General features: G+C 39.6%; 1 protein-coding gene across 1 annotated transcript in view; it reads right to left on the bottom strand.

Moving 5' to 3' along the window:
• Positions 1 to 27,274, bottom strand: part of LOC145394528 ((3R)-3-hydroxyacyl-CoA dehydrogenase-like) — a 97,755-nt gene that overhangs the window by 33,084 nt on the left and 37,397 nt on the right. The window contains exons 3-5 of the mRNA XM_080268366.1: positions 20,952 to 21,145; positions 20,631 to 20,815; positions 20,339 to 20,466 (exon numbers count right to left, since the gene is read on the bottom strand). Of these exons, the coding sequence (XP_080124492.1) occupies positions 20,339 to 20,466; positions 20,631 to 20,815; positions 20,952 to 21,145 (507 nt within the window). The remainder of the gene's footprint in view (positions 1 to 20,338; positions 20,467 to 20,630; positions 20,816 to 20,951; positions 21,146 to 27,274) is intronic.

The following is a 27,274-nucleotide window of genomic DNA, read 5'->3' as shown; positions in this document are numbered from 1 at the left end:
TGAATTCATAACTATATAAGTATAGATTTGCCATGAATGGGGCTGGGCCTATTCCCATGGGTATACCTATGCACTGTTTGAAAACCATATTTCCACAAGTAAAAAGGCAGTTTTCTAACAGGTAATTTGATATATCTATTATCTGATCCTCTGAGAATGTCAAGTTTTTGCCATCTCTACTATTTACCCAGAATCCTTCGTGTTCGCCTACTGTGATCAAATTCTTAATCAGACCTTTAAAAACAACTTGCACTGTCCATTCCTACTTATTTTTATATCTTCGTGTTCGATCTTCGTGTAAAACGTTTAAAAATTGTATGTTGCTACGTTTCTTGCACTTCTTTTGTGAGTGATGGCATCAGTATCCTTTCTGCACATTTCTGAGTTATCACATATCCATATACGGTTGATTTTTGTATAAATTTAGTTTATAAGAGCTGCTTACACTTTAGTTTATAACAGCTGCTTACAGTATAGATGGCAACTTCACGGCCTATCAGTCTAACAGCAAATACTGTAGTACACAGTACAGGCCGACAAAGTGTTAGATACTGGTTTTATTCCGACTACCAACACAGGATGTTGCGTGTTAAGGGTGAACATTGTGCTCAACACTTGCACAGATATTCCCTTGTTGACAATAGACGAGTTTATTCATCAGAGAAGAAAGTCTCTTCTAAAAGTGAAACATGGATTTTTTTTTTTTTTCTGGGTAACGCCATCTGATTTTTCGTGTCATTTCTCCAGCCATGTAGTGTAATATCTGGTAAATGACCTATGTTTTAATGTATTTCTTTCTCCTCTAGTTAACACCTGCTTTCTTTTGGCTAACACCAGGTTATTTTACTCACTAATTGGATATCCTTGAGTCGAAAATGGGTCAAATTACTTTCTTATGCAATGCTCTCTGCTAAATCAAAAGTATTTCTCTCCTAATTTATTTTCTCACCGACAGTAGTCCTTATAAAAATAACCCCTGCATCATAAAGCAAGACAAGTTCAAGTAGTTGATGGAAGGAACATTCATATCTTCAGTATGCATGTTTTTTTTTTTTTTTTGAAGCACTGAAGAATCCAACAACCCTTACCTCCTCTACTTCCCTCCGCCCGTCTGCCTCCATCCCGCAAACCCAGCCCATTTCTTCAAAACATGCAGGCACCCACCACGCACCCTCTCGCTCTTGGTAACAAATGAATGCTTCAAATTTGTTCACTTATTGTGTTTGCATGGTCAGATCTACAGGAAGTCAAAAAATGGAACCAAATACATACTTTTATGCCGGCTGCCTTTCTTTGTAATACAAGACAAACAATACATTTATTAACCCACAGGCGTCGGGTGCTTTTTGTACTTTCCTCCCACAGCCTAGAGGCAAACTTCACAAAATAACTCTATTTCACACTGTCATAGTGTAGTGCCACACATTTGATATTCATGTATGTGTTTAGTAGTACTGTAATTTTAAGTTAGATAGGGTGTAACCTGAATATTAGTTTATAAGTTCCTACCCTAAGTAGTAATTCATATGTTAATGATTAATGTAGGGTTAACTTTATTTTTTATATGTATGTATCTCTGTATCTATGCAGTGGGTGATGTAATTGCGGATGTTGAGCTATGGGAATTCCCCGTCTAGTGGAGTAACGAATAACATGCACACAACTTTTCTTGTTGTTGGGCGCCGAGTTTAAACCTTAAACAGAATAATGATGAATATACAATTCTTTCCGTAACCTAGTTGTGAAATGTTTGCTAGTGAAGCTGCTAGAACCCAAATATGTAAGATTAACAGTCCAAAAGGCCTAAATAATGTCATTTGTGAGGATTTAGAGTCCCGTTTATCTTGACCGTCACTAGATGGCATGAGCTGCTCTCAGATTCAAATTGAGATAGTGATAGAATCAGTATCTAAATTAAGTAAGGAATAAATCCCAAATTTTCCCCAATTCAATCAAAAGTCTTGGCGTCATGGGTACACTGCTAAATGAATTGTGAAGAGAATTGAAACCCACTATATTTCAAAAACACCATCTCATTTGACTAAGGAGTGGCTGCCCAACGTAGTCACTTGAGCCCCAGACGTAATGGACGTTTGTTCAGGTGAGCCGTCCACATTTCTTCTTCCTCCCCCTCTTTTTCTTTGTTTAATCCTTACTTGTTATGGACTATATGAAGTAATATTGTTGAGAGTTTAACGTAGTCACTCGAGCCCCAGACGTCGTATCTAATGGACGTTTGTTCAGTCCACAGACACCGGCGACGTCAGTGTGAGCACGACGTTTTTCCCATAGTATTGTCCAAAAACTCGAGCATACACACATTACACTACCCATGAATTACTATATAAACCAAATGTATTAGTATTATTGATCTATCAAGTGAATTTTATTTTGTAAATAAGAAATAGAAATTTGAAAGTGATGTAATCTGGTAACGGAAGAGCGTAATTCAAACCATTAACCGTTTTCTTTCTTGTAACTAAGGAAGTTAGGAGTGTGGAAGGGAACTTAGTGACTGTGAACAATGATGTAATTTTGAAATGAACCTCAAGGCTAAACAAGCCCGAGTGATTGTGTATTCTTGGTGATTGTACAATGTTTGAGTAGTGCCTCGAGGCTAGATAAGCCCGAGTGATTACGTATTCTTAGTGATTATATTTCTTTTCTGAATTATTCCTCGAGGCTAGACAAGCCCGAGTGATTATGTATTTCTAGTGACTATTTAGCAATGATGATTATGAACTGTAAATAGTACTGAATTGATATTGGATTCTAGAAAATTACATGAGGAGAATATATAATATGGATGAAAAAATGAACACAAGTAATCATTCAAATTGGTTCGAGGCTATGTCAGCCCGAATAGAGAACCCATGCTCGTAAAAGGTCCCTGTCTTGAGGCTATTGTCGAGCCCAAGAGTAACTGACAAAAGAAAGTGTGATACAATGACTTCATATATCGCTTGAATGTATCAAATTGTTTCGTCTGGTAATAATGTTAGAGGAATGATCATCCAAAACCTTGGTATCATGTACTATCTTCTCTCATACTAAAAAGGGTCATGTAATTAAAAATGTTTTGTGGAATTAGCATAGAATTATTAAAGTAGAGTAAAGTATATATCATTTTCTTTTCTTTATTGGTGTACCTCATCAAGGAAATTATGTCAAGCCAAATTCACTCCCCTTCCAATTCAAGATTCCTTCGCTGAGGGAACGACGACCACCTGTGGTACTGACTAAATCTAAGCTCGGCCAAAAACTACAAACGCTACCACAATTCTTTCTTTTTAATATTTACCATCTACTATACTAAGTCGAGTACCACTTATATTATCCATGGATGAGTTGATCAGTGCCAACAACAGGTAAGAATATAAATATCTAGCATTACACTGGATGAACAATAACGGTGGGGATAGTAAATTCTTACCGTTACACTGGTGAATACCGGTGGGATAAACAATTACCAGCTTTACAATAGCTCAACAACCATACAAGAAAGGAAGATCATAAACAGCTTATATTACTCCTAAACTCTTCTTTTTTCCCAGTGCAAGTGTCTGCAGGTCACTAGGTGGTTGCGGTTTGAGTGATGCGTTGATTGGAGGTAGCATAAGTATACATTGAAAAAAGAAAATGATTATTGTATATGATTTTTATGTATTTTTGGGAGCTGAATTAAAAACTGAAAACCATTTTTTCCATCATGTACCATTTTTTCATATAACACTTTTTTCAATAACTTTTTCAATCATTTCACACTGTATATATATTTACATATACTGTATTTTATTAGAATGATAATATGTTTGAATTAATTATTTTGTAAAATTAAAATCCATATTTAAAACAGCAGTTATTCTATTTGATAATAAGCCAGAATATAGCTGTAACACAACACAGTGATGAGTCATATCATTACTGGAGTGCAGCAAACATCGCACTGTGACTCAGTTGACTAGTGGGCTTGTAAATTACAGTACTATCGGTGTTCCTTTTTTTTTTTTTTTTTTTTAATCAGTGATATTTACTGAAAACAGCGGTTTATTGCACTGATCCTTGGTTTATTGCACTGACGTACGAGGCCTAGTGCAGAAACTTGGTAGTGATTATAATGCAGAAGAACTGAGACTTTATATATTCATCTAAAAGAAGCTTGAAAAGCGTACTTCTTCATAATGATAATAAATATGTGTCAATACCTGCTGCTCATTGATTCAAAAGAAATGTAAAAAAATTTGGCAAATCTTCTCGAGAAAATCAACTACAATGAACACCTGAAATGAACACATGCAAAATCTGTGTATCTTGCTGGGTCAGCAGTCAGAGTACTCAATATTCCCACGTTTTCTCAGTAAGTGGGACAGCAGAGCTAAGTATTTACACTGGGTTCAGAAACAATGGCCAGATAGAACAAAATCTACAGCTTGGTGCCAAAAACATCATCAGATGAAGCGTTGCTACTACTGCTCCATATTAGGTTTGGATTAATGAAAGTTTGTAAAAGCTCTATCTAAAGACGAAGCCTGTTTTTCTGTATTTGTGCAAAAAGCTTCCTGATCTGTCCGAAGATAAACTGAAAAAATGGCATATTTACCTGACCTGATAATAGAAAACTTATTTCTGATACAATATTTGACGGTGCAATGAACGATCTGTAATGAGAGACTTGGGTATCATTCAAAGAAGTAATTTATTAGTTTTTATGTAACAATATGGTTCGAAATTACAAAGAAATTGTGAGAAGTTTGTTGGTCAAGTTTAAGGAGTTTGGGCTGCAACATGACTCTCAAAGTTCATTTTATGGGTTCGCATTTGGAATTTTCCCTCGAAAATCTTGGAAAGGTAAGTAAGAACATGGTGAAAGATTCCATCAGAATATTAAGGACATGGAAAGAAGGTATCAGGGACGTTGGGATGTCATTATGATGGCGAACTACTGCTGGATGATTCATAGGGACACACCAAAAAGAGTGTACAAATGAATGGCCACCAAACGAAGTTTGGGAGCAGAAAATAAAAATTACAAAGACTAGGTAGTTATATGTGAGTCATGGAATATATAGTGTTGTTTCCTCTATGTATGGAATATATTTAAAAAATACACTAAATATTTTTATTTTAATTTAATTTAGAGAAATATTGCAATGATAGAAAATAATTTATAACTTACTATACTTTTATTAAATTTCTTTTACTTTTTTTGTTTAAATGTGATGTAATGGAAACATTCTAAATGTATTTTTTATTGTCTTCATAAGTGCAATAAAAAATAACTACTCAGAATTAAAACAATAATAAAGACTAATTTTGCAGATCCCTGTAGTTACTGGCTTTCAGTGGGCCTATACTCAAATAGTTGCACCCAGCCAGTCTAAGTGTGCATGCTGTGAGGCGGGCAGCCCATGCTCTGCTCACTGGCCTACACATTCAAAGCCCTGGTCTTTCTTAAGACTCCCTGCCTCCTCCAGCTGCTGTCTTGGGCCATGTCTCATCAACCTGGTGCCTTAGATCACGACTGTGCCCCTTTTTTCCGGTCGTTCCATGCTGCTATGCAGTCTGTGCACTGAGATGTGTATGGCTGCAGATAAACTACGCGATGATGCGTATTACTAGGGAAAATGTTCCCCCACCAGGTTTTCTGCAGAAGCTTCTCATTCTCTTCCTTATCAAACAATGGCACACTAAACTTATTTCATACTTCACAAACACCTGTTTTACTTCCTGTCACTTACGACCAAATCACTTATCTTCTGTGTAGTTATCATATATAGCCACTTGTACATACTATTTAAAACTTCATGGACAACCGTCACTGTCGTATGATTTGCGAAGGCGGCACTTCCGCACGTTTCTCCGTTGTCATACTCTACGTTGCTGCTGAGATGATGCAGTAACCAGCAGACTATTTTCCAAGTTTTCGCTATCGGGATAAATATTGCACAAATCACTTTGTCTTTCGTTAAAACACATCACTCTCGTCACTGTGGTAAATATTTCATAAACGTCAATATCATATATATAACACAAACGATACTATCGTAATTGTCTCAGTAATCACTTTCTCTTTCATGAAAACACATCACTTTCGTCACTATCGTATTTATATGAAATAAATACGATCGTCACCATCGTCAATAGTACACAAACGTTACAATCGTAAATATTTCACAAACGTCACTATCGTCAATACAAAGCAAACTTAACTATCGTGTTTATTTCACAAACGTCACTGTCGTAAATATAGCCCCTTCCTTGTAGGATGCGTGGGACAATCAGCACTGTCACTTTTAGGGAATTATCCACTGATCTGGGACTTTTAAGGAACTTGGGGAATAATCTGGGGATTTCGAAACGTTTAGGGATTCTAGGGATTTTTAACACCAGGTAATATTTAGGGAATATGTTCATATGCATTTAAACCACACCGGCGCCAGTATAAAATACTTCACTCAAACTGTAACTTTTCAAATATCTTACCAAACCAGTCAACCGTCCAGCGCCAAGTAGAAGGTACTCACTGGCTGACAGAACCCCACTTCTCGATTTGAAATCTCAGCCAATGAAAACGCAGAAGTCATGTTGGATCTGTTGTCAATGGTGATTTGCCATCGGCTCACTTGCACTGATTGAGTGTCCTCAGCTGAACAGCTCGGCCTCCTCGTGAGTGTTGTATAACTTGTGTGTGGGTCATATGGTAAGTGAGCTTAGTATCTTTTCATTTTTTCATGATGTTTTAAGATCTAAGTAATAATGTAGTGCTGTCTTAGTTATGTAGCAGTCATGAATGATGAAAATGCAAATATTGACAATATGAATAATGACATATTATATACACGGTGGAGAAGACTGATATGGATTAGGCTTAGAAGTTGGAACCTCTTCTAACTTTCAGACAGCAGAGTAAGGAGTTTGGGCTCCCGTGTTTTATACTATTATTAGTAAGTTAACAGTCAAGCTAAGAACCGTGTGGAACAATCGTTTTGTTCATCAAAGCAGCTTAAGATTTATTCTTTCATGACAGTGGGCATGGAAAAGAGAATTAGCCTAATATAATTTTTTGCAAACGGGTGAACGAAAACTAGAAATTTTCAGTAGGCTGCTGAAACTGAACGCCACTCGACAACCACAATCACCGAGTACTTGGCCTAGATACGGTGTGCAGAAGCGATATGAAACTGAAACCTTTTCTAGCATAACTCAATGAAAAATCTGGTGAAAATTATTTGGGGAATATTGACCCAATCCAGGGAAATCTAAGAAGTTATCTGGGGAAATATGATAACGGTAAAATGGGAGCCCTGGCATGGGTGGAGGTTGTTTTGCGAGCATACCGGTCGCTTGGCCTGGCGGTTGGGGGAGGAAATGGACGATTCATCAGACTGCTCCATGACAACAATCATTCGTGATGGCGAGACAATGACTGACAAGTTCAAGTGATGGACTCTGCTGTGTCAGATCATCATAGGGGAAGGAAAGGTTGGGAAAAATAATGGACAAGCGTTCAAACAACTGTCCAATTTATACAACACGCCATGGACAACGTTTGTAAAGCATATACGGTGTGTATCGTAGTACTACCTTAATATTAATCACATCAGTGACACGTAAATGTAGAAGTGAATGGATTTTGAAAGAGACCAGTGTATCACCTGTTTGACGATGCTAACAGCAGCGCACACGGGGGTGATCCGTATACATATTCGTTTATTTTACGATAGGCTTTTACCTCAGACGGTTCTCGATATGCATATATTATGAAGAGTGTGTTGCCTGCGGAACTGCTTCAGCTTGGGCAACTTGAGCTTCGACTTTGCAGTAGGAGCTTTAATGCTGATTCTGTTCTGATGTACAGTCGTCAGGATAAATTCACTGCAAGTCAACTCGTGTGATGTGAGACCTTTTTTCTGGCAACAGTGTAAGGGAACTAGTTGCCACGTACACTTTTATACAGTTTAAAGACGTGTTTTTAAGAAGTGGTACTAGAGACCGCATAGAGTACAATTTTCTTCTTACCGTATCTGATTAGTATAAGAAGGTGCAAGAGATGACAGAAAAATGTTATGAAATGATGTATGAGCGTAATACTGTGGTATTCCTCATTATAACCGTGTCTAAGCTCCCTTCCCCTCTCTCCTCCTTACCCTTCCTGATGTCCCCAGCATCCCTTCCTCTCCCTTCTACTCCCCACTCACTTTCATGCCTCTCCACTGTCTCCTCTCTCCACCCTCCCTACCTTCATTCATTTATCCATGGCACTAACTCGACAGGCGCAACGCAATTCCCTCTTGACTGTTTACTAAACCTAACCTGCCCTATTCGCAACTGCTCCCACTACTTTCATAAAACCAGCTACATCCAAGGTTTATTATCAATATCCCTTCCTGTTCGAGTCACATTCTCACCCTCCCCGTCTCCTTGCCACTTCTTTTATTCCAGTTATCTTTGATTTCTCCAACCCTTGTCATTACCAACAGCCGGGAGATTATAGGAACATTGAGGTCTCGTTCTTGTGATGCATTCCTTACTGGTGTTTGTTTGAGTCTGACAGTCGGTGGCTATTATTTCAGTACGTGAAATTAAACAAAATTTGTGCCCATTCCTCCTACTTCTCGCCTTCTCTCATCCCTAGGGAAATGTTACCATTCTCCTCATTCTGTTCACTGATCCATGAAGCAGGATCAGAACCAATAATGTTTCGAACTGCTGCGTCATGTTTGGAGTAAAGAGTGTGAGAAAAAGACTGTGGTATGGCAAGAAACTCTCGAATGTTGAGGAACAAAAAGGTTGCAGGAATAGACAAGAAAAAGAGAAGAGTGCTGTTCATTCCGTAAATTAACGCCGTGAATAATATTAGGCAGACAGGGTGGGGAGAGAGAGAGAGAGAAGTGGAGATGATGGAGAGCGGGAGAGGGAAGGAGAAAGGGAGGGTGGGGAGGGACATGGGGTGGGTACGAGGGAAAGAGCAGAATTTTCAGCATTCCACAAGATTCTTCTGTCCTCTTTTGCGCATTTTTTTGCTAATCAGATATAAAGAATATTGCATTCTGGGTTTTCAGTACTAATTCTTACAAACACGTCTTTAACCCCTACACCATGGGCATGTTTACCAATGTTTTGCGTGTGCCGCGGGGTTATTCGGGCTCCGACAGACTCTCAAAAAATATTTGCCAAAAATCAGTTATTAGTCCTAGAATATTAAAATTACATATGCTTATGGCACATACCTTCAGCTTTCTCCTGGAATGTTTGTTGAGCCTTCGTCGTTACCGTAGGACTTGTGGAGACCTCTGAAGTTGGGTAACGAAGTCTCCACTTTACACTTCCCGACAACCCGTAATATGATTACCACAGCCAGATATTAACACAATAAACACTACTCTATGATTTTCAAGTAGTTTGGGATCCATACTCCAAAAAAAAAAAACACTGTGAAAGCAATGAAAATTACGAGCGCGTCTGACCGTCGCACTTGCGCTAGTTCTCTTGGTACTCTGTCATTTATTATTCATAAAACCCCTCACACTTTATATTTCTATTACTATATAACACTTATATATATCTACAGTCTTTATCCATAAGTTTCCTTCAATAGTATTAGTTTATTGTCACTGTAGGGATTCAATTTCTTTCAGTAAAATATGTAGCATTCACTTTCTCGTCCTGTATACTAGCATTGAGAGTGAATCTGTCTCTTTCAGTTTCACTCTCATAACTCATAGTATTCAGACATGCTAGAGTGAAACTTTCACTTTCATTACTCCTAGGGTATATACTTGTATTCTTATAATACTACTCATTTACATTTCTATTTATGTTCTCTATTTTATTTACGTTATTTACATTTCTATTTATTTACACTGTGTTATGCACTGTCACTTGAAGTAACTTATAAAACTATTTTCCACTGTTCACGTATATTCACATTCATTACTTTCACCTGCTGTTTACACATTATTTACACATTATTTACAATTCCACTTGCACTGTTTTCCTTAATAGAAAGATCGTAGTCACTCTTTTATCAATTGTCAGCCCTTTACCTCTTTCCACACGAGGTTTACTAGGGGGTAAACGTCACAGGGCCTTTTGCATGGGGGTGAAAAGTCCCTGAAGCTAGCAAGAGCGAACAGACGTACCTCCACACTGGAAGATGAGAGTGAACTGATAAGGGTGGGCTGGGGTGGTGGCCTACCTAGGGAAATCAGTACTCCCAACGTTAGCCTCTTGACACAGCTAATTTATAGCAGTGAAATGATTGGCAGGAAATCTAGACAATACATTATAAATTAGGTAGTTCCAGGTGAATGTAAATATCACTTAGGCTTCTCCCTTCCCTCCTTATATGTATATTACGAAAATAGATTATACGGCATATTTCAAGGGGAAATAAACAGCGAAAATTAGCGAACGAGTGCACGTGAGGTGTTGTCAGGTGATAATTAGCCAATTCCAGGTGCATGGCACTCTCACTTACCTTATTTCTTTCTTGTATATATTATTTGGTATAAGAATAGGGCATAGGGCTTATTTCAATGGATGAAATCAGTGAAATATTCCAGGGAAGATTTATTTAGCGTAGCACGGCCAGGCAGGCGAGAGGATAGAGTAATGGAGGGGAGGTAGGGAGGGGAGTCAAGAACGGGGAGAAATGGCTAAATTGTCAACAATGGATGGGAATACAGATGAGATTAGGAGTGCTGACTAGTGTTGGACATTGGTAGTACTGATAGATGATACAAGCCCCCACTTGGAAGCCCGGGTGAATTCAAAATAACACAGAATCACAAAAGCGACGCCCCGCGGTATGATCCCTTGCTCCCAAGCATCACGAAAGTGACGCCCCACTGTTAAGGGGTTAAAGCGTATAAAAGCCTATGTGGCAACTGGCTCCCATACACCGTTGGCAGACAAAACAACCGCATCACGCGAGCAGGCTTGCAGCGAATTTGTGCTGACGACGGTACATTACACATCAACATCCTCGTTTATAATTCTTAAGGAAACCGTGCTGATACCCAAACTCTCTAAGTAACATAAAAAGCAATGATATTTAATCAGCAAAACAAATTGAATAGTAAGAGGTGCTACGAAGCCTCTGATGCCACTATGAATACGGACCTAAGGCTTAGAAGATCAGGAATACTAACCAGGTACATTAACTCGGTTTAATTCCAGATCTCTCATCGAGTGTGTCAAATTTTATCACGCTAAAAGAGTGACGAAGATTTTTTTTTTTTTTGGGTGTACATTCGCCTCCACTTCCATAACAGCAATATGTGTACACCTCAGAACTCCTAGACACATTTGCAAACATTTCTTCTGCAACACATCCAACCTCCTCAGTGTGGCATCAAACGCCGACCCATACACCTACGAGCCATAATCCAGCTTAGATCTAATAAGGAACTTTTACACCTTTTATAAAAATTTTCTATCGGCTCCCCAAGTAGTACCTGCTGGGTACATAAGGACATTCAATGGTTTATCACAACCAGCAAGTAAATTATCAACATGAAATTTAAAGTTTAATTTATTATAAAATGCAGGCACAAAAACTTGAAAGAAGTTTGAAACTGTACCAGATGATTATTCAAATTCAAATTCAAAATCAGGGACGTTAAGAGCAGGGAAAACTACTGCGGCTCATTTAGGGATGTAAAACTTAAATCCCCACTGCAAGGCCCACTGGTTGACGAAATCAAGGGCTGCTTGAATCCGTCCAGCCAAAAATTACGCATTACCGAAAGAGTGCCATACTGCACAGTCATCAACACAGGATGAGTACAGTATTTACGATTTCTCAGGATGGGAGCTGAAGACAGAATATCATTGATCATTATACTAAACAAAGTATGAATAAACATAAGGTACCCTGTTTCCTGGATAAAAAAAAAAATCCAATGTTATATTATCTTCTAGGGCAGTTTGACAGAGAAAATTTTTTCACTTAAAAAATTGGAAATAAAAATAAGCAGTTACCTCTTAAACCATAAGAACTGAGTCTTTATCAATATGCTGTGTCGCCATGTGTCACTTTATGAAAATCCAAGGGCATCCCTACCATGAATTCTTTATTGGCAAATGCCTCCAAAATGCAGTGTTACAAATTCATTAAACGGTCTGGTGAACTTCTCTATTTACAGAAGCCACATTGTCGGTCATGTGACAAATTCTTCACTCTACAACAAAATGAGGCCTATTATCAACCATGCATTCCAGACCTTACATAGACACGAAAACAACACTATAAGACGAAATGAATTGGGGTTCATAAGACGACCAGCCTGTTTGGGTATCGGTATGACGTGCACAAAGTGCCATGAGGTTGGGAACATTCAGGACGCCTAAAGCTGATTGTACAATGCTAACAGCTTAATCAAGTTGTCTTGACTGAGATGCTGGATTATGCCATACGTGATGGTATCCGGCTCAGGACTGGTGGCTTTATAGGATTCTAGGGCAGGGAGAAATTCATTCACCATAAATTTTTGGTTGTATGGGGTGTTTACATCTTCTGTGGCAAGGTATCTTACTCGTAGCTCAGCCAGGTGTTTATGGTCTTGAAAACGCTGGTCATAACTGGCTAAGCTACTTATATGAGGAAAAACTCCTGGCAAGGATGTCAGCAATGTCCTCGGGATTATCATTGGTGTTGTTGGCCACCTGCAGAGTGGTCATGGGGTTATAAAGGCGTTTATTAATTAGTAGGTTAATAGTAGACTAGACTTTAGTCAGTGGAGTTAAGCAATTCACCGTGGACACAAATCAGCACCAGCTGCGTGTAATCTAGAATTAGTTAAATTTTGGGCTTTTACATCTATGGTCTCTTCAGATATATCTAACTTGGTGATCCTTGAGAAAGATCCCTTAAGGATTTATTTAATTTTGGAAGTGGAGGATCCAAAAATGGTCGATTAAATAAGAAAGTCAGATGGGTAAAGGATCACTTCCCCAGGAGTTGTCATGAAGATCCCATTAGAAATCTTGCATATCTGGGGAGGCCAGGGATAAGTCTATGGCCGAAAAAATTCCAGTACGATCATCTACACAAGTCACTTTACCATCACTCAGAAGAGAGTGGCTGGACTGTATTATTAGGTCAGCTATTTGTTCTCCATGACTATCCATCTTTAAGCAACCTGAGTGATAGAGATGGGCATTAAAATCTCCCAACACTACTTAATTTCCAGGAAGGTGGTCAAAAGTGAATTTCAAGCAACACTATCAATGTGGAGGACAGGAGAGACAGCAAATAGACAGGCATGTGAAGAATTTATAACCACTTCTGTTCGTCGGTGTGATGTGCATTAGCGTATGACAATGTCTTGACCATCATGTCTTCTATACGATTGGTAGCGTTTGAATTGCAGAAGATCAGGGTGACCTTCCAAGCGCAACCCCTGTAAACAAATAACGTCTGGCCTATGTATGGATAGCAAGAGTTTTTTAGTGTGTAATTTATTCCTGAGAATCCAACAATTTCACTCTAATACAGTGAATGCGAGAGTTTAAGATTTACGAGGTGGGCCATTGTGCTCCGTCTTTTATGCCGCCTGCCAACAGGTGAGAGACTACAGAGGGGCGTATCTCAGTGATTGCTGACGGAAACCTCCATATTATCATCTATAACAAGGCTCCGAGACTCCTCTAAGAGAGCTAACCTTTATCTCCCTTGCTGCAGCAGGAGCAGGAGGTACATAAGGACGTGACTGCTTAGTATGGGTGATCAGATCAATCTTATAAGTCTTGTCAGACTTCGATTTAGGCCGTACTGACTGAGAAGTATCAGCAGCCTGAGAGTAACAAGCTGCAACAGGAATAACAGTATTAGCTGGAACTCACAGGATTATCAGACCAAGAGGCAGAACGAGTGACAAGAGTGCTGGGGACAGGGTCGGTTTGTGTTTCCACTCTGCACAATAAAGGACGGGACACAACTGCCGATGCAGAGGAGACATTAGGTTTGGGAGTCGCATGCAACTCCCTCACCTTCCTAGCAGGATAACAGGATATGCCCTCCATTGCCTTCACTGTGCAGACTTTCTTCTCCTCCTTATAGTTGTGACATTTCCTCGAGGAAGTGAAGTGATGACGCTTGCAATGAAAGCAACTTACAGACTCACAGTGCTGTGTTCAGCATCATGACCCTGAGCTGCACACCTGCCACACACTGGCTGAGAAGCCGGACAAAATTTGTCTTTAAGTACATACAGTTGAGATCTTGAACAATGAAGAGGGTTATGGATATATGGCCTGACGTTAACAATTTTGCAACCAACTTTGACTTGCACAGGGAGAGAAACTTTGCAAAAAGTCAAGATACTGGTGGCAGTCTTAGTCCTCTTACGTTTCGAGAATCTAGTTATAAATCTAGCATCAATTTCATCCTGATGAGCAAATTCACGTATGTTGTCGTCCTCTTCCATAGACATGAGGTCCATATAAGTGATAACACCCTTGCAGGAATTCATGGAACCAGAATCCTCGGTTCAGCATCATAACAATGAAACTAATGCAGCGTGACAAGTCCTTTACCTGAGAGGAAGTAACAGCCTTAACCAGAATGTCTCCACTAGCAAGTGTTTTCACTTCCTTCACCCATCAGCACAGTTGTCTCTCAATAATTACAGGATTAAGATTAATCAAGGAAGTGGAACCGACAGCATGTAGGAAGCAATATTTACAGAAATGTAAATGTATTTATAGAAACTAGTCTGGGGCCTGTCAGTATGTGGTACAGTCATGGGTCCATGAGGACAATCTTTCCCCCTGAAAGTGGGAGTGGCAGCAGCGATGTCCGCCATAGTAGCCACCACTCCCTCACGGGGGGAAGTAGGAGGAAAATGAAAAAGAAACGAGCAAGGGACAAAATACCCAGAATAAGACAACTAAGACTGATCAGTGAAGGGGTCACTCCAGAGGTGAGTAAGGAAAGGCAATCTCATGAAACAGATAGAATCGCCTACTGGATCTTTAGATGAGAAAGGGAGGAGAATAACTACTAGCTAACCTAAGTTAACAACAAGTTCATGGTGAATAAAATGCTAATGCCTGTGGGGCTGCCCTGAAGCTAAAGTAGAGCAAGGCACGCACGTCCGTACCATCCATAACTATGCTTCAAAGTCCCTCTAAACAAGAGGTCATAGAGCCGTGACATTTATATCCCTGAATATTTCCTCCCACTTTTCGTGCCGCAACCTGATTGGCTACTTATACTCCTAGGAAAATTCCGTCATCCTACTCCATCCCTGATTAGGACACCAGTGCTATCCTTGCTGTACATCTACTTAGGCTGAAAATCCTTCATTATGGATAGTTACATTTTTCACACAAGTGTGTGCTGCTGCCAACATTTTTATAATTTTTCTTATTCAGATCTTCCTCGATGTTGGTAGTTTCTACCCACTTGAGCAAATGATTGTGCTGATCTATGTGCAACACTAAGGGGTTGTATAATGTGTGACATCGCACATGTGCTTTGTATTCTACTATCCTTGTATCCATTCCACGTTCTGTTTTTCCTATGTACGTTTTTGAGCATCCACTGCAAAGTTTTCTGTAAACTACACTGCTGTCATTTCTACTTCCTTTCACTTTTGTTTTGACTATTTCTCCTGTTTTACGTTCTAGGGATGTTGCGATCCGGAGGCCTGCTTTCTGTAAGTTCTCGTTGATGCCCGAAACTTTAGCTGAGTTGGGGACAGATGCATGTCTTGTATTGTCATCGTTTGACTGAACACTGGCATTTTCTCTTTTCTTTTTAATTGAATCGACAGCCTTCCTTTTTAGTTCTAACAACATGCCTACCGTATAGCAGAGCTTCTTAAAGGTTTCTGTTATGTATTAAGAATCTATGCTATCCAGTTGGCATATTGTTATAACTAAAAAGGAAGGGCAATAGCGGGTCCCATTTTACTAGTAAAAAAGATAACTACATGTATTTACCACACTTACTTTAAGCAAGGATGATATACAGTTGCAGTGCTTGTACAGCGGTATATTTACGAAATAGTGTGCGCAAAAATGCAAAAGAGTGAGAGGGTTAAAGTCTCCTGTCCCACGACACGCAGATTAATATTATCAGTGCGTTATGGCCGTGTAATAAGCTGGTGATACCAGTCAATATATCATAGCCGCCTCTGTATTCTGTCTTAGGGGGACTGTTGTATTTCTGTGAAAGAAGATAACTAGAAATATTTTATGCGCAGTTCGTACATTTGTGTCACTCAAGAATGGTTAGGTTCAACGTTTGTGTCATTCCAGAATGGTAAGGTTATTTATCGTGGTTTGATGACTTCCCTTTAACTATATAAATTAGTTAAAATTAAAGATTTGGGTGTGGCACAGCACTTAATTGCTGTTTGGGGTGAACTTATTAAGTGTTGCAGACGAAATCTGCCACAGCTTGATACAATGAATAACAACACCAACATCAAATTATCAACAGTTCAAGTGGAGATAAAAGTAAAATATACTATACCCCAAGTTATGTTACAATGCAGAAAAGTGAGCTAGTGACAGTTTATCTTCCTAGTCTACTGTGCAGAAGGCGTGAAATGAGATACAGAGATCTATTACATCCTCTGGAAGTCAATGATGAATACCTCTTACCATACTATTAATTTCTACGCCATGACAATCTTCCTTTCTGTGTGGTACTGGCCCCACATAATGCGCGACATACAGGGCGAGAAAGGACGGCCAATACACATTCTGTTATTAGTGCATCTGTAGTTCTGGTAGTTTTAACTGTGTGATTGAGAACTCAACAACGGTCCTGTGATACAATACTAATTTGGTACACCTTATTTGGTCGCAATACGTTTATTATTCACGGATTTCTTTATGAAAGATCCGAGGAGAGACACGTCTGTTGCAGGTAAATATATTTTAACTCAGCTACGGCAGCCAAACACACTGTTTTATGTTTGAACTGTCATCATCTTGTAAGTGGCTGCTGATCCTCAACGGTCGGTTCTGACAGCGCTTGCGATTGGCTAACGGGAGACATGGTGTCAACTGCTGCCAAAGGAAATTTGCAAGGCCAAAGGTTATGGACATGGTGATGTGTCGGAAAAAAAAAAAAATACTGGGGTTTGAGAAATTATGCTAGAGATCCGACGTCTCAACATCACGGTAAGCAGAATTCAGATATGGCATTCTGAGCACCGCAAGTACGTGTTGTATGTATAACACCCAGGAAACCACTTAACACACTGGGTGATAACCATACAGCAAAATGGACGCGTGGTGGTCTAGTAGGTTAAGGCATTCCAGTGTGATGGGTCTCATAAAGAGTTCCATCTGAGGGATGGTTGAGGTACATTGCATACATGACGACCCTTGCCTTACATGACGGGAATGATCATTCTGGGCCCGAACCTCTATGATCCAGTGAAACACAGAAGGATTGGATGATAAAAATATATTTTATAAGATTATTGCATTAGAGATTTTTACACCTGCAAGGGCGACAGTTCAGTAGATTTAATGCTTTTCCTGGCACGTATGTGCATGTGTGTGTGCGTCTGTGTTTGTCTGTGTAAAGATACTACAGTAACTCAGTTTAGATCTGATTTTAGACAAAGCTATGGAAGGGTTGAGAATCAGTCAAACGGTAGGCCAATTCATCTGGAGTCCAACAAGTCAAAAATCAAGGTCACATGGCAAAGTTAACCTCAACACATTATGTTTTTAGAAAAAACGTGGTGGAAGGGTTAAGGGTAAGACAAGATTGGAGGAATAAGTTTTTTTTTAGAAGGATAATTCAAAGGTCAAAGTCACAGAGGATTGTCAAGGTTCTACCCGTGTGTGTCTGTGTGAGAAAAAAAAAATAACTAAACAAATTTCATCTGATTTAGACCAAACTTAGAACAACGGTTGAGGATCAACCTGTAGGTTGATCTTGTTTTATAACAGTAAACTTGCCTAGCCCCGGGCTCCTACGCTCCTCACGGGGCACCTTAGGATTGGATGATGGATGGATGGATGAAAGATAAAGGTCCATGTCTCACAGAAAGATGTACTTACGAGGTATTTGTCCAGATTACACCAAACTTTCTACAATGGTTCAGGGAAAGAAAGTATGAAGGAATTAGATTTTGAGAACAATCAGCCAAAGGCAAAGGCCACAGAGAAAGACCAAAGGTCAAGGTCAGATAGCAAGGTCAGCCAAAACTGTTTAAATCCAATTTAGAGCAAATCTGCCGGAAAAGTTGTAGATAAGGCAAGGACGAAAATATTAGGTTTTAAGAGCAGCCAAACGTCAAGGCCAAAGGGCAAGGTAAAATGTTCCACCCAACGACTCCGACAGTTAAGATTATGGTTTGGACCAAAGTTAGTGGAAGAACTGAGGAGTAAACCAACGATGAGGAGATTTGATTATAAGAAAAACATAAAAGGTCAATGAAACTGAAAAGAACAAAGCAAACAATTCTGATTCAGCTAGGACTACACTTGATGAAAGGGTAGAGTTAGGCATAAATGATGTAATTCGATGTTGAGATCAATCAGTGAAAGGCTTACATCATTAGACCAAAGCAAATATTTTTCCCTTAGACCATTTATAAGACACGGGTATATTGCACCCTCTCTTGGTGTTCATTTATGTTAACGCTGTCACCACAGAATATGGAAGGTCATACTGTCTGTTTTGTTAACCTATCGCCAAGCCGGCCGCAGTCTTCTCAGTAATTTAGGAGTAAGCCTTACCAGGATACAGACCTTCCTATTTTTTTGTTACTCCATTTTGCATATTTTATTCTAAGTCTCATAACAATTTTCCTCATGAGGACTTACCGCATAAGATTTCATATTTTGTTGTTGTTTGGCATAACCCCAGTCTGCCTGACCAAGCAGGCCCGTCAGTTACAGGCAAGTAACTGCCCCATTGGGTTCGTTCCACAGATTCTCTACCCCTGTGATGCTGTGTCTGCGCCTTAGTGTGTTATATGCTGTACAGTGCTCCATTATATGTGTTATATTGTGTGGGTCCATTCTAGAAGATCGTTATAGTCTTCAGTTCCACCCAACCTGAATCAAAGCTGGTAACTGAAAAGGATTAGGTTTTGTCCTGATCTAAGTCTAGCAAGTTGTACTCGATCAGTTCTACTTTAGGACGACTCTGTGTGTGGTGAATTTTGAGGGGACGGTTTGTAATACAGCGTTGTTACTGAGGTTATCGTCCTGCACGGGAAATGAGTATGTAATTGTTTCTTCATGGCTAGTGCTGGGATATCTGAAGGTGGGATATTGTTGAACAGGGTCTGGTAATGTTTGTGCATAATAATTTTATATGCCTAATTGTTTTCTGTGTCCCTGTTAAATAATGACAGGGGTACTGTGTGTTAGCGTAGGCTGCTGTGTGGAACTGTATGCTTCTCATATGAAGATATTCTTTAACAGCGAGGACTTCAATTTCGAAGAGTAAGTGAACTGTGGGAGTGATTTTAGTGCAGCCAGTAATGAAGTGTGGGATGTTGTTATGTTTGGCCTGCAAGGTGCTGCAGTGTGTGATAAATAGGATTGGGTCCTATGCCGGTGAGGCATGGGACGTCACTGCCTAGTAAACAGGTTGTTGAGCAATGAGAGATGTCATACTGAGTGTAATTAATGTACAACTTAGAGCATGGGGAATGGAAATTGTCATGGTTAATTATTCTCATAATTGTAGTTTCTTGTTTACGGATACTGTGTTTGATGGTGCTATGCACGGCAAACACTGTTTTTATTAGTATCCAACGAAAAAAAATTGCAGATGAAATATCGATCACATACTGTACATGAAACAATTATCAGATTCCTCACAACTGACTTGGTGCCATCACACTCCTTCAACTTTGTAGAGAGAGGGGAGAAAAAAAAAAAAAATAGAGGTACCAAATTTCATGTATATCTTAGTTTACCTTAAATAATAAAACTGTTGGATTCGCGTGAATTCTTTACAACACTTATAATAATCAGATTTAATATTCGCAACAAAAGTAGAAGAAAAATAGTTGTATAAGAAAATCGTCTTTCATCTTTATTCGCTTTATATCATTTAGTTCTGGTTAGATATAATATATGAAAATGCACTTCTATTCTCCAACTATTTATGTGACCATTTGTACAGTATAATGTGAAATTATTCAATATATGTAACTGCAGAACTATGTAGAAAAGAATCTGTACATATAGCCTAGCGAAGCCTGAGGCAAAAATGACACCTTGCCCTGCCAACCACTCGTCTGACTGGTCTACATCCGGCTAATTAAGTATTATCAACTCACAAATCCAGCCACAAGCCATCTCACGACATCTCCCTACCAACCAACTCATTGCCTCCACTAACCTTCAGGGCGGCCACTTCTACTCAAAGGTATGAGGGGCATGATGTTCTTAAGTTCCTCCTCACTTATGCCTGCTGACATTGGTGTATCAATCAATCCAGGTAGCACACAGTTTACACGTATGGCTCTCCTGAAAGGGTAAGGAGTTTCAGCAACTTGAACTTCAGTTCGGATTAATTATATTACAAAATATCGTTCTTTATCTATGGGTAAAATATTTACCAGCATTAAAGCAAATACTGTGCATGGAAACCAAGATCAGGCCATTGTCTGGATGCCACAATGTTTAGCTACCTCGCGAATTCCGCAGCACACGTCTTGGTGAGTGAAATAACTCCTCCTTTGCTGGCAGTATAGGCGCTCATAGTGGTACAGCCAGTTTTCCCCATAATGCTTGCAATATTCACTACTGCACCCTTGGAATCTCTCCCAGTTTCCAGCAGTGATGTTGCAAAAGCCTGGGTTACCAAGAAAATTCCCTGTGGAGTAAAAGAAGATAATAATACTTTGTTGCCTAAGTATCATTACTAATCTCATTCTAGTTTGACCATATTCTGCTGCTTTTTATGTCATGTACTATTATTCAGTGCAATGATGTAAAAACTTGGAACTGACCGTCAGGTTGACACCAATATTTTTCTCCCAGGAGTCATCATCGGTCTCTAAGAGGGGAGCGGCGATGGCCACGCCGGCACAGTTGACTAACAATGAGGGCAGGGCGCCACACCGATCCTGGGCTGACTTCATGGCGTCCTCTACACTCCTCCTGTCACTCACGTCCATGGCCACAACCACGTGCTGCTGTCCCCCTGCCGGAGACAAGAGAATAATACATATGTTCATTGGTAGGATATATTACAATTTTTTTGTAAATAATAACACCAAAATTCCGCCAACCAGAAAATTCTCACGTGCAAAGAGCAATTAAAAGAAAAGTTTTGTGCAGCGTCTAGCCAGAAAAATATATTTGTGTTGCGAGGTACTTAATAATGACATTTAAATCTAATCAGAAAGTTAATGTATGTCACCCAAACGGACCTAAACGCAAAATTAGTAAGTTTTACCTTAGGACTGTGGGAATAGGGCACACTAAGAACTTCAAAATATTGCATATTGTTAAATACATCAGGGAAAATGACAATCTTCTTCAGGCAGTAAGTAACTGTGCCATTCTGCCTTTCAAGTGGAAGTGTGGATGCGCTAACACCAAAGAAAGCAGAAAGTGAGTATGTTCCACCACTTCTGAGACGCTATTTTTATATTCTGATTGAGCTACAGATTAATCAGCCTGAGCCACAGCCCTGAGAGAGAGAGAGAGAGAGAGAGAGAGAGAGAGAGAGAGAGAGAGAGAGAGAGAGAGAGAGAGAGAGAGAGAGAGAGAGAGAGAGAGAGAGAGAGAATTATTCACTTATTCTGAGCACTTCTGATACAGAAACAACGTTCCTGGGTTTCAAATACACTCCATGAAAAAAAAAAAATCGTCGAGTCAGCAAAGTAAACATTGTCAACTTAACCTGTTCAGTGCCTCAAGCAACACATGCAATATATAATTTACAGTAGACGAGTGAAGCAGAGGCATTTCAAATTAACTTGTTTCTGCTCATTAGTACTTGGTCTTCCCATTCATAGCCTTCAGTACAACTATTCAGCGGTTTGGCCTGCTGCCAGAGATTATATTGTGTATCTGTCTATGTATGTATCTATCTATCTACCGTGTGTGTGTGTGTGTGTGTGTGTGTGTGTGTGTGTGTGTGTGTGTTCTTACCTGATTATTCTTACCTAATTGTATCTTTACAGGAATGAGTCAAGCTCGTACTGTCCCGTGTCTTAAACCATATTTATCGTACATATCCTTAAATTTGTGAATTGTTTTGGCATACACTATTTCATTCGGTAGTGCATTCCACTGATCAATTGCTCTATTTGGGAAACTAAAATTCATTACGTCTTTATCACCTCTCTTTATCTCATTACGTCTCTCTCTCTCTCTCTCTCGCTGCCATGTCTTCTTGCTGATGCTTCCCCATAGGTTAAGTAATCATTTATGTCTATTTTCTCCTTCCCTGATATGCATTTATATAGCATAATCATGTCACCTCTTTTCCTTCTCTCCTGTAGTGTTGGTAGATTCAGTTTCTTCATAGCTTAGATCCCTTAACCTTGGTACCCATCTTGTAGCGGCCCTTTGAACATTTTCAATCTTGTTTATGTGTTTTTTGAAATGAGGACTCCAGACTACTGATGCATACTCCAGGGTTGGTCTGATGATATATTTTATTATCTTTCTTAGCATGTCTTCATTTATGTATGTGAACACTATTCTCATATTGGCAAGCAGTGTATACATGTTCCGTACCTTCTCACTGATGTGGTCAGCCGGAGATAGTCTGTTATTGATAATCACACCTAGGTCCTTCTCTCTTTCTGATGTGTGTAGGGTTTTATTTCCTAATGTATAATCCCAGTCAGGTCTTTTTCCACTTTTACCAAACTTGATTACATGACACTTGTCCACATTGAATTCCATTTGCCATGTATTACTCCATTCATGAAGTTTATTTAATTCTTCTTGTAGCTCTTTACAAGAGTCTGTGTTAGTAATTCTCCTTTGTATTTTTGCATCACCTGCAAACATATTTAGATAGCTTTCATTTCCAGTGTTACTGTTTATATCATTTATATACACTAAAAACATGATTGGTGCCAGCACTGAGCCCTGTGGTACTCCACTTACCACTTGTTTCCATGATGAGTAATTTCCCCTTAGTACTGTTCTCATTTCTATTTTTATGAGAAAATCTTGCATCCAACAATACAGTTTGCCTCGAATTCCTCCTTGATGATACAGTTTCCATAAAAGTCTTTGGTGTGGTACTGTGTCAAATGCTTTCTTGAAATCTAAATAGATACTGTCCACCCATCCTTCTCTTTCCTGTAATGTGCCTGTTACTCTGTCATAGAAGCTCAACAGATTAGTAACACATGATTTTCCTTTTCTGAAACCAAACTGTCTTTCTGTTATCATACTGTGTTCTTCTATGTGATTTACCCAAGCTTTTCTTATTAACTGTGTGTGTGTGTGTGTGTGTGTGTGTGTGTGTGTGTGTGTGTGTGTGTGTGTGTGTACAAAATATGCAGTGATGGAATGTTACTCATCTAACGGCCACCTGTGATCTTCAAAGATTCTTCTTTCATTTTCACATTTATTGAACCATTCACTGACGAAGGTAATTACATCGCTCTTATTCCAAATGTCGCCTAGTATAGCAGACTATGATAAGGACGGTGGGAAATAAAAGCTCGCAATAACAAATCGTCTATCATAGCAATATATATATATATATATATATATATATATATATATATATATATATGGAGCCTCTGTGGTTCAGTGGTAGAGTGTGCATTTCGTACACGGGTGAGCCAGGGTTCATGCCCCACCAAGGTAAGATACTTTAGAAGTGTTCACCCAGCCACGTACTACTTTGGCGGACACAAAGGGTGCTGTGGTTGAACCAGTGTCGCTTACTATAAAATATGCTTGCACCCAGTCGGCCTGCGCAGGCACTTGGTTCACAGACTACACACACATTCAAAACCACTACAACATTGCCAGTACACTTACAAGCACTTCTCACCATACATACAATCTCTACCAGACAGCCTAAGCCACTTGGTAGAGATACAATGGCTGTATCATCCCGACTTCGGTTGGGATAGGCCGGTCCTGCAATGGATACTCAAACGGCTGAAAACGATGATGATGATGATGTTTTATATATATATATATATATATATATATATATATATATATATATATATATATATATATATATACACACACACACACACACACACACGAGTCCCTGTGGTACAGTGGTAGTGTGCGTTTTCGTACACGGATGAACCAAGGTTCGCACCCCGCCAGGGAATTAAACTTTGGGAGTGTTCACCCAGCCACATACTACTTTGGCAGAAACAAGTGGTGCTGTGGTTGGACCAGTGTCGCTGACTATAAAGTATACATGCACCCAATTGGGTTGCACGGGCCAATTACACTTGCTTCACAGACTACACAAACATCCAAACCCACTCCAAAACTACAGTTACAAGCACTTCTAACCCTACATACAATCTTTACCAGACAGCCTAAGCCACTTGGTAGAGATACATTGGCTGTATCGTCCCGACTTCGGTTGGGATAGGCTGGTCCTGCAGTGGATACTGAAATGGCTGATGATGATGATGATGATATACAGTCGACCCTCGAATCAACAGACTAACAAGGGGGGACGAATGTCTGTTATTTGAAAAAGTCCGCTGCTTGAAAATGAAGGGAAAAATAGCCTAAATCTCGAAAAATAGCAAAAGAAATACGATGGTATCGAAGATGAGGTGCAGCAATGCTATCACGGACTAGTTTACCTCACAGTACCCCGTTTTCTATGGACCTGTTATACAGGGTGACCCCCCCCCCAAAAAAAAAAAAAAACATTTCGAAAGGCTGTAGCACTGGCACTAGTGAGGCAGGAGGGGCGGTGCTAAGGTCTGTTGGTAGCCCAACCCCAACCGTCCTTAGTTGCCAATATGGCGTGGTCGGGAACACACCGTGCGTTCACTGTCGAAGCATTCTTCACAAACAACTGTTTGTGATCGCCGTGCAGAGGGCCTTTCGAAGATGTTTCACCATTCCATGGAACCTAAACATTCCAGATCGGAAAACCATCTTGCAGTGGGTTGAGAATTTCAGGGCAACAGGCTTAGCTTTAAAAAGGAAATCACTTGGTCAATCTAGGAGCGCTCGTATGCCTGAGAATATTGAAGCATTGAGGCAATTTGTTGTACAGTCTCCGAGATGTTCTGCATGGAAGCATGCTTTAGCTGTAGGGATATCCCGGGAAACTGCAAGGAGAATCTTTCACAGAGACCTTCACTTCCATCCATTCAAAATGATGGTTGTGCAAGAACTCAATGTGAGAGACTGGATAAGCTGCAGGGAATTATGCGAGAACATTCTGCAAGGTGCTGTTCTCTTGTGCAGTGAAGAATCTCATTTTCATTTGAGTGGCTCTGTAAACAAACAAAATTTTCACTATTGGTCTGAAGACAACCCTCACATGCTACACAAAAGACCGTTGCACTCCAATCGAGTGTCTGTGTGGCGTGCTGTTGCCGATGTTGGCATCGTGGGTCCTTACTTTTTTGAAGAGTGTGGTGTAACTGATACTGTAACTTCTGACCGTTACAATGATATGCTCGCAAATTTTCTAAGGCCACAACTCGAACACCTTGAGCTTGAAGAACTCGATGTGTGGTTTCAGCAAGATGGAGCTACAGCATACACAGCTCGAAGATCATTGCAAATGCTGAGGGAAATGTTTCTGGATCGGGTGATTTCGTTGCATGGCGATATTGGGTGGCCGGCCAGTTCCCCTGACCTCGCCCTTTGTGATTTGTTTCTGTGGGGCTACCTTAAATCATGAGTGTTTACTCATCGACCCAAAACTCTTGAAGCCCTTAAGGTTGCTATTCAGCTGGAGATAGCCGCTGTTCCACCCGACATGACCCATCGAGCCATGGAAGCCTTCAGAAATTGCCTCCAAGCGTGTATAGACAATGATGGCCACCATTTGGAGGATATCATCTTTAAAACATGATGAATAAAGAGTGTATTGAATGAAGTTTCATGTGTGCAAATAATATTTTGATTATCTTTAACCCTTTTTTTTTCATTTACCTTTGAAACTTGGGAGGTTTTTCTGGGTCATCCTGTATTATGACTTGCTTCATGGTGTACAGTAGTCTTCATAGAACATGAGACAGGTTTTGCTGAACCTCGTGCAAAATCAATTTCACGCTGAAACGTGACATATACAGTATTTACATGTAAAATAGGAGGTTAGGTTCTGGAAGCCCTATATTTTTTGTTGAAAATATATTTAAAGATAGGTTATTACAAATGTCTGCCATTAGACATCCAAGACATGTGTTTACATTACGATCACGCCGACTTGACACATCGGTGCATGCTAACCTAACCTAACCGACTAGTTATGCTCCCTAATACTCCCCATAAAAAATTTTAACCACCATGGATTGCTACGAAGCCTCTTGAAAGTCCTCATTACCATTCAGGCAAAAACTTTTGACCTAATCAACACGTGAATAATGGCCGCCCAGAATCGTGCATATTTTGCCAAGAATTGGTTTGGGCTCACTCATTTCAAAAAGAAAAAAAACAGTGTGAAACTATTTTTGAGTCATTAGTCATCAACAATAAAGGAAAAAAACAAACATACTGAAGTCGTCAGCATGGAGTGATTGCATACTTCTTATTCTCAGATACACATGAATGCAGTAATTATGAATAATAAACAAGTCAGCCAAGCAGTATAATTTGTATGATAGTACAGTATACAGTAATTCACAAGAACTGAACTCACATAATGATCTTACCTAATTATTTACGTCAACACGTAGTATCTTCACACACCATAAGAGCCGAATTTTTTCTACCAACGACCATCAGTTCATAGCAAAGGTCAGGCACAAAACCTTTCCTTTCTTTTTTTTCTTTTTTCACACGTTGCACCCAAGGCAAAAACGTGAATTTTATTGTTCCTTCATCATTAACTTTTTGTTTTCCAACAAAGAAACTATCCACATCGTAAACACACCAGAGTCATTTCATGTCTGATCGTTTCCATATAAGCTCCCACACCACATGCCACTTCGTCCAACAATTTTACGTTTTACTTTGGGGTAAATGCTTTTCTTGTGTTCATAGTACTTTCAGGGTACTTAGGCATAACTAAAGTTAGTTTGGAACCATGTGTTCAAAGCTGTGAGAGGAAATGAGGAGCAAGGAAATAAGCAAAATAAATGCTTCTCATCACAGAGACGATACACAACACTGAGGCAGGCAGTGGCAGGTGGTA

This window comes from Coenobita brevimanus, chromosome 27, assembly GCF_032717465.1.
Source record: "Coenobita brevimanus isolate Jiangsu-jjx chromosome 27, ASM3271746v2, whole genome shotgun sequence".
NCBI classification, from domain to species: Eukaryota; Metazoa; Arthropoda; class Malacostraca; order Decapoda; family Coenobitidae; genus Coenobita; species Coenobita brevimanus.
Note: the sequence above shows the minus strand (reverse complement) of the source record. Positions and strands in the feature narration are given on the sequence as shown.